The sequence below is a fragment of the Doryrhamphus excisus genome, linkage group LG15 (assembly GCF_037039965.1).
Source record: "Doryrhamphus excisus strain RoL-2023G ecotype Guam linkage group LG15, RoL_Dexc_Guam_v1.1, whole genome shotgun sequence".
Taxonomy (NCBI): domain Eukaryota; kingdom Metazoa; phylum Chordata; class Actinopteri; order Syngnathiformes; family Syngnathidae; genus Doryrhamphus; species Doryrhamphus excisus.
The window spans coordinates 9275499-9287843 of NC_136371.1; the positions used below are offsets into that span (position 1 = coordinate 9275499).

Here is a 12345-nt window from a genome sequence, read left to right on the forward strand (position 1 = left end):
GAAAGGGTTAAAACGTCATGTCGAGGGGAAAGCTCACTGTCCTCTACAATGATTATTATGGCAAGTCTCCAGGGTTTGGCCCCTCTCACATCAAAGGGCCCTCAAAAGGGGTGGCACCCGGGGGGCCAGGGGCGTATATAAGGAGGGAGAGTTGTGACTGCAGCGCAAAAAGAGAGAACACATCAGAAAGAGTCAGCAAAACTTTCTAAAGACAGTTGCTGACACTTGAGAGGAAGACCTGTCGGATTTACTACTGAGATCCAGATTTTATTTTCATTTCACTGACTTTTAACTTTAAATGGAATTTTCACTGGATGTTGTCCCCGTTTAGACATTTTTTAACGTAAATTACGTAGTGCGTAATTTGGCTTTTGTGTTAGTTTGAGTTGGTAGCATTTAAAGTCACACCAACTTGACTTGACTTTCTTCTGCTGGTTGGATTCCATTATATATTCATATGATGTGGCTCTTCTGTGTTTCCATCGGTTTTGTGGCCGCGCTGTGCGTCGGCGCCTGGGAAGAGAGCACCGTAGTTCCAGTCCGGTTAGACGCCGAACCGGGGGGAACCCTCACCCCAGGCGAAACGCAGATGAGGGTGTACAGGCTTGACGTGTTCGGTGAAGAGATGACTTTAGAGCTGGAGCCCGATCAGACGTTTCTCGCCCCGGGGTTTGTCTTCCACGTTGTGGGGACTCCCGACTCCGAACCGAACCGCGACGACGAGACTGGGTGTTTCTATTCGGGCACGGTGAACGCGGACGAGCACTCCGCCGCGGCGCTCAACCTGTGCCAGGGACTCAGAGGTGGATTTTACTTTCACGGCCAAGAGTTCTTCATCCAACCCCTCAATGCAAGCGAGGAGGAGAACCGGGAGGATGTGCACGTCATTCGCCGGAGGGGTCGCGCAGCTGCTGGAGAGGAGAGTTCCAAATGTGGGGTCAATGAGGACGAGGAGAGGGTGCCGAAAAATCTGCAGGAAGAGCCTGGAAACTCAGAGCAGACATGTAAGGAAATCATATTTATATTTTATATTTTTGCCTAAAAGTCTAAATGTACTGTAAAACCAATTTTGACGGCCGTACACTCCTAGCCAGAAGAGGCGGAGTGAGGGGTCAAAGTGGGTGGGATGTAGTGGGCAGGGCGATACTGCAAGGTTAGATATCGATTCGATACTAAGTAAATCCAGACAATCCAAACCTTCTAATATATATTTAAGATAATGTAACAACATCAGTAAATTATAGTTATTTTTTATTTTATACAAATTTCAGTAACATAAAAAAATATCATTCAGATCATTTGAATTGTATAGTAATATATAAACATAACATCAATACTGTAGCAATATGAACAACACAACTTATAATATGGTGCTCATTGCTCCAGTATCGGCTCAATACACCCGTGACTCTTGATATCGACACAATCGATATTTGTATCGATTCAGGGAAGTAGGAATGGGGCGGGTGTGGGGGGGTGGAAGCAGAGCCAGACGGAGCCGTGCAAGCTCACCTCCTGGTACAGAAATGTGTCCCTCTAGAGAGGATTTTCTTCCCTGCAAATTTGTAAGTTTCCACCCGAAAAGGTCATTTTAATAATGTGGAGGAGGAGGAGGAGTCATGGGTGGCGTGACGTTGAGTCACAACAGTCTGCAATTCCCATCAAAAAGCAGAGTAAAAAGTTTTATGCCAAGGAAAAGACCGAGTTGTGTTTGCAACGTCACAACGACTTTTAATCTGTTAACGTCCTGGACGTCTAAAGTGCTTACAAATGTGGACGACTTCAGTCGTAATAACTAAATCAAATCCCCGTCTCTTCAGCCAACCGCAGGACCAGACGTTTTGTTTCCACTCCTCGCTACCTGGAGATCATGCTGGTGGCCGACCAGTCCATGGCCGAGTTCCACGGCGCCGGGCTCAAAGCCTACCTCCTCACCATCATGGCGGTGGCCTCCCGTCTCTACCGTCACCCAAGCATCCATAACTCCATCAGCTTGGCCGTGGTCAAGCTGCTGGTGGTCTATGAGGAAGAGCGAGGCCCCCAGGTGTCGTCCAATGCCGCTATGACCCTCCGCAACTTTTGCCAGTGGCAGCGGCAGCACAACCCTCCCAGTGACCGCCACCCTGAGCACTATGACACCGCCATGCTCTTCACCAGGACGGTAAGTTGGTGAGATACGGAAGAAAAGCAAGACCGAAAACTGTTTATTGACTTTTCCATCTTCTCCTGTAGGATCTGTGCGGCGCTCACTCCTGTGACACTCTCGGAATGGCCGACGTTGGCACAGTGTGTGACCCCGACAGAAGCTGCTCAATCATCGAAGACGATGGACTGCAAGCTGCCTTCACAGTAGCACATGAACTTGGTGAGTAGATAAGGATGATGTTCTGACGAGATGGACACATTGTGTGCACTGCTGAACGTTTGTACATGTGTCCTGCAGGCCATGTCTTCAACATGCCTCATGATGATGCTCAGCTTTGCTCTGGGGTTAACGGTCCCCACTGGGGCTCCCACATGATGGCCTCCACTCTGTCCAATCTTGACCAGCAGCAGCCATGGTCCCCCTGTTCCGCCCTCATGGTCACCACCTTCCTGGATAACGGCCACGGTCAGTGTCTGCTTGATAAGCCCGTCAAGCCCCAACCGCTCCCACAGCCTCTTCCCGGGACAGTCTACGACGCCGACCATCAGTGTCGCCTCACCTTCGGTGACGACTCCCAACATTGTCCTGACCTGAGCACCACCTGCGCAGCTTTGTGGTGCACAGTGACAACATCCAATGGTTTGCTAGTGTGCCAGACCAAGAACTCTCCGTGGGCTGACGGGACCCCTTGTGGACACGACAGTTACTGCCTGGCTGGACAGTGTCTCACAAAGAGCCAAGCTGTGAAACATCAGGTAAGAAACCCGACTTGATTTAAACCAGTTCCAATTCAAATTCTGAAATCTGAAGGTATAAACTTGTGAATTTGGTGTTTCTAGACTCCTGTCAACGGTGGCTGGGGAGCGTGGGGTCCCTGGGGTGATTGCTCTCGAACCTGCGGCGGAGGGGTGCAATACTCATTCCGATCTTGCGACAACCCTTTGCCTAAAAATGGAGGCAAATACTGTGAGGGCAAGAGGATCCAGTACCGCTCCTGTAACACCGAGACCTGCCCTGACACCAACGGTAAGCCAGTGCTGGTGGAACTAAAACCCACATGGTATTTCATCAACGCAAACCTCACCGTTGTGTCATTTTCTTAGGCTTGTCTTTCCGGGAGGAACAGTGTCTTGCGCACAATGACATGTCAGCCCAAGTGTCTCTCGGATCAGGAGAGGGTGTCGAATGGGTTCCCAAATATGCTGGAGTTTCGCCCAAAGACCGTTGCAAGCTTGTGTGCCGGGCCAAAGGAACGGGATACTTCTTTGTCCTCAAATCTAAGGTAAGAATTCATGATTGTATGTGAAAGTTTGGGGTCATACCGGCGCATAATTACATGCAAGCCACTTGATGGCACTATTTACTCACCTACCCTCCATTACTGTGACTGAGGGAGATTTTTTTCCACCAACGGAAGGTGGTGTTCTGTTCCATTGCATGTTTAGTTTTGCTTTAAAAGCAGCTACCTTCCTCCGTCGTGACAATGACAAAATCATGGAGAACATCTGGTTTTACTACATTTAAAGACTCTAAAGTCTGTACTTTCAAGTGTCTGTGTGGCCGTGTCATGATGCCACGCCACCAATTATGCCGCGCATGCCTTTCCACGCATCCGTGATGTGGAGCACGCTGAACAGTTGAGTCCTACGAAGGACTAAGTTCCAATTGTCTCTTGGTTTCCCACAGGTGGCAGATGGAACACCCTGCAGTCCTGATTCCACTTCAGTTTGCGTTCAGGGTCAATGTGTCAAGGCGGGATGTGATCGTGTTATTGGCTCCAACCAGCGCTACGATAAGTGCGGCGTGTGCGGCGGCGACGGAACCACCTGCAAGAAAGTGTCAGGGTCACTGGAACGTGCCAGGTAAGAACCCAGACCATTTTGACAGTTTTTTCAAGAATGTGTACATGATTTGATTCAATTGGTCAATGGTTGTCGTCGATCCAGGCCCGGGTACCAAGACGTGGTGACAATACCCACAGGTGCTACCCATGTGGATGTCAAGCAGCGTTCCCCTGGAAATGGCCGCCATGACAACAGTTACTTGGCAGTGCGCCGACAGGACGGCACCTACCTGTTGAATGGCGATTATAAGCTAATGACCATGGAGTCAGACATCACCCTGCGAGGGGCACTGTTGCGGTACAGTGGTTCTTCCGCCAGTCTTGAGCGGCTCCGCAGCTTTTCTCCTCTCCCTGAGCCTCTAACCATTCAGGTATTGTCAGTGGGGGAGGCCCCGAGGCCCCGAGTGAAGTACAGTTACTTTGCCCCGAGACCCAACAACGCTGCTTCCCCCAACAACAACGGCGGTCGGCGGCATTCCATCAACGCCATCCGAGAACTGGGCGTAGCTGAATGGACTCTGATGGAGTGGGGTCCCTGTTCCCAGACCTGCGGAGGAGGCATGCAGCAAAGAGAGGTGGTGTGTCTGGACCCCCAGGGCCGTCCGTCCAAAGATTGCCCTGAGGAGCTGCGTCCTTTGGCTTCCCGCTCTTGCGCCTCTCAGCCTTGCCCTACCTGGCTGCTCGGGGAGTGGTCTCTTTGCTCCAAGACCTGCGGCCGGGGTTTCCGTAAACGGCAACTTCGCTGTATTGGCCACGACGGCCGCACATTGACCCACGACAGCTGCGACAGCAAAGATCGTCCACGACCCCTGCTGGAACTGTGCTATCAGAGCGCCTGCTAAGGACTGCTTCGACAATCTGACCTCTAGTTCCCAAATTCATGAAATCTACATGTCAGTGACTGCGTCTGTCGTTCCCCTCCTGGTGGGAACCACACTGACTGTGTCAACAAAGTCTGCCGTAGCGTCGCGTCGCGTCGCGTCGCGTCGCGTAGCGGCGGCACACCTTGTCTCCCAAATGAATGAATCTCAGCATGCTGTTTACCATCCCGATGTCATGCTTGTGTGTGTGAGCGTGTGCAGAGATTTGATGCATGTTTGTCCAAGCTGGGCTGGACAGATTCAAAGGGTGTGGAGATTATTGGGGCGTATATATATGGAGAAAAATAGTGTTCTACTAACTCCTCCCATCAGGTATGGAAAATAAGATTTATTCTGAACTGTCAGTCCACATTTATTTATCACAAACCTGTAGCACTTCACTTTTTTTTTGTTTTTGTTTTTACCAGTGGCACATTGTAACGCTCATTTTTTTCTCTCTGAATGCCTCGTATTTTGTCATTTAGCCATATTTTGAAAACCAAAGAGTTTTGTGTGTACGTGTAATGTATGTGTGTGTGTATGTGTGTGTGTGTTTGGAGACCTAAAGAGGGACTTGTCTCCTGCTACTACTTCATAAGTAAGTCTCTCCTGCCTTCTGCGAAGGCAATTTGTTTTTTGCAGTTGTCTCTATTGTACAGAATATCCAAACATTATTTATTTTTGTACAGCCTGTTATATATAATCATGTGGCCTTTTTAATATTATTTTTTATTTGTTATTGAGATCACAGAAGGAAGTAGGATATATAGAGTATTTATACAGTGTTTATGGTCAAAGGTTCATGAATAAAATATCACATTGACTCATGCAACTGTTGTCTCCTCTTTTCCTCTTTTGGAAGTTAAATGGATTTGACACACAATGTTAGGACCACCAAAAGTGGCCCTGCGGGCGCTGTCCCACGGAGCTGAAAGATGACCTCCCGCCTTGTCATCTGACTCTGCAGCAAAAAGCAGGTCATTATCTCGCAATTACGGACGGTTAAAAAGAAAATTAGACATATGAGTACAATACATAAAAGACACATCGTATGCTGTAAATGAGCACATTTTCTAACCACAGATTTGTTCCTAATATATCAGTCTTTTTTTTTTTTACCTGCTTGCTTTTTCATGCCTCAGCATCATTGCAGTTTGGAAGAAAACATCTGGAAGGCATTATGAATCATTGCTGCTCCATGTGGGTGGCAGAGCTAAATTATCCTTCCCCTCACTGGGTTCCTTGCTTGTTTGAATTATGGACTTTGTCATTCTGTTCAAATGAAAAGGGCAGAACTTTTGAATATGTTGGCAGTGACTGCAAATTAAAGGACTCAACAAGGCGTTAGAACTTGCAATGGATGGATTTTGGGGATTTTATCTCAATATGTTAAAATATTTACAAGTACATGTCACAATTTAATACTTAGATAATTCATCATTCATAACATGTCCAAAAAGGAGAGAAAAAAGCATCTTGTGGATTTGGGTGCTCTTTGGAACCAACATAATGGATGTCCTTTTTTGCAGTAGTGAGTCAAGTGTGCTTTTGTGCTTATTTTCCCTTATCTCCACACAATAACACAGATACGGTGACGCCAGAGGACAGTGGATAACCCAGTGATTTATGGCCAGAACATGTTGTACCTTATGCAACATTAAGATATTTCTTTCCACTTTATGTTGTACAATAATCCCTTTGAGCTTCGAATTTCCCGGCTTCACTCTGTTAGGGCTTGGGATGTCCGATATTGGCTTTTTTGCCAAAAAAAACCCCAATATGTTGATATTATCTAACTCTCAATTTACAATACCTATATCAGCCGATCCACAACATGAACACATATGTGTTGTATACACCATTTTTCTAATATCGGTTTTCATGATGGGGGAAAAAAATCTGACACCATAATTATCGGTACAATTTTAATGCTGATATCGGCCATCACTCTCCAGCAGTCTAGCACTCACTTGGTTGTTTGTTCTTAAATTTGACTGGATGTTGACTGGGCGTTCAATTAGGCCGATTCTGTGGGAAAATGTGGTGTCTTTCATGAAATTACATAATGACGTTTAGTTGAATACTGAATGAATGAATGGGGGCATATTTAACTCAACATACTCACTGAAAATCTCCTGTATTTTCAAATTATCAGACTCAAGTCCGAGTCAAGTCCAAAGTTTCAATAAAAGTAGTACCAACTTTGGCTATGACTGTATCTTGTCACCTTGTAATATTGTTGTATGGTTTAATACTAAAAGACAAGTAATATGATCAGGATGTTACTAAAATTCATATAGGTCTATGAAACATTCAGTGAAGGTAGGAAGAGAGTAAACCACAACGAAAGTTGCTAAATGAATATAGTAGACGAAAAGCAGAACCGTTGATGCAGCCAGTAGTCATTATGACTCTGTTTAAACGTACTTGTCTTGAAATATATATACATATATATATATATATTTTAAATATATATATATACATACATATATATATGTATATATATATATAATTTTTATTTTTTGGCCTAATATCTTTGTCAAAGGCAAAATCACAATCACAGTATTACTTGATAAGGTAACCGACCACCCATACTTTAAGTCGTAATCAAACGCACAACACTTAATAGCAGTTATTTCTTCAGAATAAAATCGTAAATTACATTTCAGTACAAAATCCTTACATACAAAAATATACTCGTTTTATTTTGAAAGCGTTCCCCAGAAGTTGTTTTTCCGGACGCTTTGGCGACTTGATCTCGCCCTCTCTCTCTCTCCGTCTCTCTCGTGCAATTGGCGGATGGGAGGAAGAGAATGGAAACTTCAACAGACGCTTTGAGGTGTGTTAAAAGCCACGCTCACACGTGGAGTGGACAAACGGAGCTTCAACTTTTGGGGGGAAAGCACGGAGAGACAACTTTGTTTCTGTTTCTCGATTTTTGTGAGACCGTATAGCTAGGGTAAATGCTGCCTCGGAATCTCACTGTGTGATGGGCCCGAAGATATTTTTCGACTGTGTTCACGGATAAGGAGGCACAGGAAGGAGGGTCATGGAGAACCTCTGGAGGAGGACGCAGGCGGTGAGATGGGAACTGCTAAGAAGCTCGTTGCTGTTTTGTGCTTTCTCTGGTAAGGTTTTTATTTGTCTGAATCTGTGTGCTTTTTGTTGGGAACTAACATTTGAAACAAACCTCAGGAAAGTTCCAATTAGAGTTGTGTGTGTGTGTGTGTGTGTGTGTGTGTGTGTGGTGCGCGCGCGAGTGTAAAGGGGTGGGGGTGTAAAGGGATTGTCTGTGTGGAGAGACATGAGCCAGGACTTCCAAGGACCACCCATGAAGAGCCATCCAGGACCTCCTGCTGGTATTTACATGGAAAGATAGCAGCTTTAGTATACTGAATTAAAAAGTTAGGTTGCTTGTGTCCCCTTCCATAAGGTCTTAATTTCCAAAATGGGAAATTTGCATAATTATGTTGCCCTCCGGTGCATGTGGAAAGTAGACAAGCTTGAAGTTTGTTTTCCTTTCTATTTCAATTGATGGGCTCTAAATGGAAAAAATGGTGACTCTACTATTACTACTATACTAGTATTAACATCATGTTTAAGTCTTATATCTAAACCATGGGTGCATGTGTTGCAGGTGTCAGTGAGGCCCAGTGTCATGGCTGCCTGGAGTACTGCTGTGAAGGCTCGCCACCATTCTGCTGCTCCTACTACGCCTATGTTGGGGATGTCCTTTCGTGAGTTATCGCCTATCTCCCATCTACTTTTAATGCCGGATAAAACTGTATCTTTCGTGTCACATTGTTTTCTAGCTATAATTATTCTCTATCAAATGCATTTGCAGACATTGTCAGAGCCCTCTTGATATGAAATAACACCCCTATATTCACCGTCACGCTCATATTAGACAATAAAGTAGATATAAGTCCATAAGACGTGTGCTTGTGTTGCTGCAAATGTGTCGTGGTGCTCAGAGTGCAGACAAGCAGGCACACAGGAAGTGACATCGGGTGTTTAGAGTTGGAATGGATTACTGCCGCAACAACAAAATGACGCAATCTTCTTCTCTTCTTTTTAATCATGAATTGCAACCACCCGTGTTAGTCCCTTCCTTTCTGCTGCGTCGCCAAGACGGCAATGCTTGGCGACTCACCCACCAGCTGTCCTTTAACTTACCAAAAGCATCTGACCTTTGACCGATGCTTGACTTGGTTCATCACAGCTGCTTTATCGCTTTGCCGAGTTGTCCTCTGTTTAGATACACGTGTATTGACGTGTGTACTATGTATATTTTACGGCTATTGCGCCCTGAAATGATCACATTTATAAAGCCGGACATGCTGTCTACACGACTCACAACGCTGAGTCACATGAGATGCTACGCCGAGTCTCCATGGCAACAACCTAAATCATTAGTGACTGCTTGTGTGTTCCAGGGGCACTGCCATCTCTGGGATTGTGTTCGGCGTGGTATTTCTGATGGGAGCGATGGCAGCCTTGTTCCTGTGTGTGTGTATGTGTGTGAAAAATGGGCACGGTGCCAGGGTGGGCGTGTTCAACAACTCATACATCAACACTGTGACTGAGGGCTACCCAGGTGAGACCACACTTGTGTACCGCTTCACGTGGATGCTGCTGTATTATTACTCCATGGTCTACATAGTCCTATATTTATGGCCCTCAGTCTCCTGTTGGATAAAACGAACACCACCAAAGGAGAAAACTGACTATTATGCTTTTTGTGGTTGAATATTGCTGATTATTAGTCAAATGCATGCAAATGTTACATATTTTGGCCTAAATTAAGCATTTTCAAACATATAAATAGCTAAATGAACCAAAACATAAATATAAGACATTCAGAAGACCTATTCATATACATGATGATATGTAGTATTCTACACTGGTCACTAGGTGTCAGTAATGTTAATATAAGGGACAACAGACTTTTTTTGCAGATTTGAATGATCTCTCAACTGGCACAATAATCCCTAAACTCAACTTTCACCCCATGGTGTCACTTCCTGTCCGCCCCCACTCAGCATCAGAGAATGTCTTATTTATATCTTAAATGGCTCATGTTCTGTTATGTCTACTATATATGAGGAGTTTTGCAGAAATTCACTTACCACGATTGAGTCTGGAACCAATTAATTAATTAATTATTAGTTATTAATTCATGTTGTCCACTATAACACAAAGCTAAGATGTCAATGTTTTGCTCAGATGTCTTAGCATATTGTGACCTACTCCGAGTTGGTTTTAGCATCTTCAAAATGTATACAGTGATCCATCCATTTTTTTTTTGTGGAAAAAGTTTGAACTCCCTGCACCAAAGAGATCCATCCACCTTGGCTTCAGGCTCTGATATTCGAGCTGCTGTTTTCAAAAAGATTCACCCTTTTCCAGTTAAATGTGATCTCTCTCCACGCGAGGAAGAACAAAGACGCTCTTTAAAATGCTAAAAATACTTACTGCTCCCCTGCTTTACCCGCGTGTTTTGTCGAAGTGGAAAAAAAACAGACTGCTCATCACGCTTGCCGGTACGTTGTCTTCACATTTAAAGGTAGCACCCCCCCCAACTCTTTCATCATTTATTTATCACCTTTGATTCTCTATATTCTCATCTTCATGCAAGACTGGACTGGCCATCTTAGCTCTGCTTTGCAGCTGACGATCACATTTCACACATATTCACATTAGAGTGTTGGGAATCCTTTCATTATTTTTGCCTGCCGTGCCTCAGCAGCAGATGAAGGGAATAATGTTACTTTGTGTGCATGTTGGTAAGATTTCAGTTGGGTTGAGGTTTCTCTCAACTCGTAGTTCATATTTTCATGGGGAAATGCCAAACAGGGTATTTTTGCTGATGCAACACTTACATAGTTAATGTATCTGTCTTCTCTGCTGCTTTGAAGTTTCAGTGGATAAAAATGAATAGACCCCCTGCTGTGACCATGTGAATTATATGTAGTACCTCAGTCTGGCCGCTAGATGACAGAATACCCCCACCAAACTGTGACGGGTTGCTTCAGGAATAATTCAGAGCTGTAGAAAAGCCAAGAGAGGTTTTTACTGCTGTTTAATTTTTCTGGTCTTAAAGGGGAACTGCACTTTTTTGGGGGGATTTTGCCCATCTTCCCAATGAAACATAAACACATTTCTTTCCCTTTTCTGTGCATTCTAGCGCAAGAAAATTAGATAGTATGAGATAGCTAACAACAACGGCATGGGAATTACCTATTTTGATGCTAAAGCCCTCACAAAAAAAACGGCAACAGTGTTCCATTTACATAATTAATAATATACAGACATGTATATTAACCAAGCAACAGCTATATTATTAGTGTAGCCGCTAACATGAAAGACTTTTTATCTGGCGGTCTAGCACGATGCATTGCTAATCGCTAGTCTCAGTGGATACCCATCGCTCCATTTCGCTACAACGACTGGAGCTGGAAGACACGGCCATCCCAATGTGAGCGGACATTGTAAGTGTTGTTGCTGTTGACGGAACTAGCATAAATATGTATATCAATGCGCCCTAAGAAATCTTGCATTGTTATGCTGATATCGGGCCGATAACTATCAGACATATGTGACACAGGAAGATAAGCAATAGTAATTGTTACAGGATTAAATAAAACTGCTTCTTCCTACTCCTTTTCAGACATGTTGATAATGGTGATGCTCCATGGTGGAACCATAATAATGCTTCTTCTTCTTCCTTGTCCACAGGTCCTCCACCTCCATACACCTACGACTGTGAGCTGTACCCTCCACCTCTCCACCCTCCGCCTTACACACCAACTCAGTCTGAGCCGGCCAACTATTCCCCCCCACCTCCTTACCCAGGGTGCATGAGCAAATAATTTGCAACGTATCATCCACTGGCCAGCTGAAATGAAGCTCTCCCAGGCTGATTTTGCAGGCCGGAAAAGAACCTCAGGGAGCAGGGCCATGTGCAATAATGATTCAGCAAGCAGGTCATCTGAGCAAAATCAAGCAGAGTTGAGTCCTTTACAGACAGTGTTGGGAAAATGAATAATAATTGAACACGACGTACCAGAGGACATTGAGGCACTGCGAGCCTGCAGCCACCAAACCAAAACGCTTTATCAGTTTCTGGCTGTGCACTTCAAAGGTACTGAGCTGCTTTTTTGAAGGTGCAGGCTACTTTTTAAGGATATGAGGGAATATTTCAGTTCAGTTTTTTTTATTCCTTCATTATGGTGTATGGTGTGGAAGTGGCAGGGCAGGGCTGGGATATATTTTACTTGAAACTATGTAGGTGAACTGAGTTGATGGCTGTGAATAGTGGATGAGACTTTACTGTTTTTAATGAATAAATGACATGTCTCCTTGCTGTTTTCACTGGTGTTGTGAATGAAAGACACTACATCATTGCTGTGTGTACAGTATTGGCATTCATCGGCAACATGCATTGAAGGGGTGCGCGCGCAGGCGCCGATATCGGGGGCGAGCGCGCTAATCCC

General features: G+C 44.9%; 2 protein-coding genes across 2 annotated transcripts; both read left to right on the forward strand.

Moving 5' to 3' along the window:
- The first annotated feature begins 211 nt into the window (after nucleotides 1-211).
- adamts1 (ADAM metallopeptidase with thrombospondin type 1 motif, 1) lies at nucleotides 212-5672 on the forward strand. Its single transcript, XM_058051173.2, has 8 exons — nucleotides 212-1004; nucleotides 1821-2161; nucleotides 2233-2365; nucleotides 2444-2901; nucleotides 2986-3172; nucleotides 3250-3428; nucleotides 3833-4008; nucleotides 4093-5672. Exons 1-8 carry the CDS (start codon nucleotides 458-460, stop codon nucleotides 4829-4831), a joined length of 2760 nt encoding a protein of 919 aa, XP_057907156.2. The 5' UTR covers nucleotides 212-457; the 3' UTR covers nucleotides 4832-5672.
- A 1964-nt stretch (nucleotides 5673-7636) lies between these two features.
- On the forward strand, nucleotides 7637-12197 carry cyyr1 (cysteine/tyrosine-rich 1). The gene is made up of 4 exons (XM_058051285.2): nucleotides 7637-7977; nucleotides 8487-8586; nucleotides 9286-9446; nucleotides 11588-12197. Exons 1-4 carry the CDS (start codon nucleotides 7899-7901, stop codon nucleotides 11719-11721), a joined length of 474 nt encoding a protein of 157 aa, XP_057907268.2. The 5' UTR covers nucleotides 7637-7898; the 3' UTR covers nucleotides 11722-12197.
- The last annotated feature ends 148 nt before the right edge of the window (nucleotides 12198-12345 follow it).

Bases quoted from the DNA above. Each gene is read 5' to 3' on its own strand.
- adamts1 (XM_058051173.2), top strand. From the start codon at position 458: ATGATGTGGCTCTTCTGTGTTTCCATCGGTTTTGTGGCCGCGCTGTGC. The intron at 3,173-3,249 runs GTAAGCCAGTGC...TCATTTTCTTAG, and splicing joins GACCTGCCCTGACACCAACG to GCTTGTCTTTCCGGGAGGAA. The intron at 4,009-4,092 runs GTAAGAACCCAG...TCGTCGATCCAG, and splicing joins GGGTCACTGGAACGTGCCAG to GCCCGGGTACCAAGACGTGG.
- cyyr1 (XM_058051285.2), top strand. From the start codon at position 7,899: ATGGAGAACCTCTGGAGGAGGACGCAGGCGGTGAGATGGGAACTGCTA. The intron at 7,978-8,486 runs GTAAGGTTTTTA...CATGTGTTGCAG, and splicing joins GCTGTTTTGTGCTTTCTCTG to GTGTCAGTGAGGCCCAGTGT. The intron at 9,447-11,587 runs GTGAGACCACAC...CCTTGTCCACAG, and splicing joins TGTGACTGAGGGCTACCCAG to GTCCTCCACCTCCATACACC.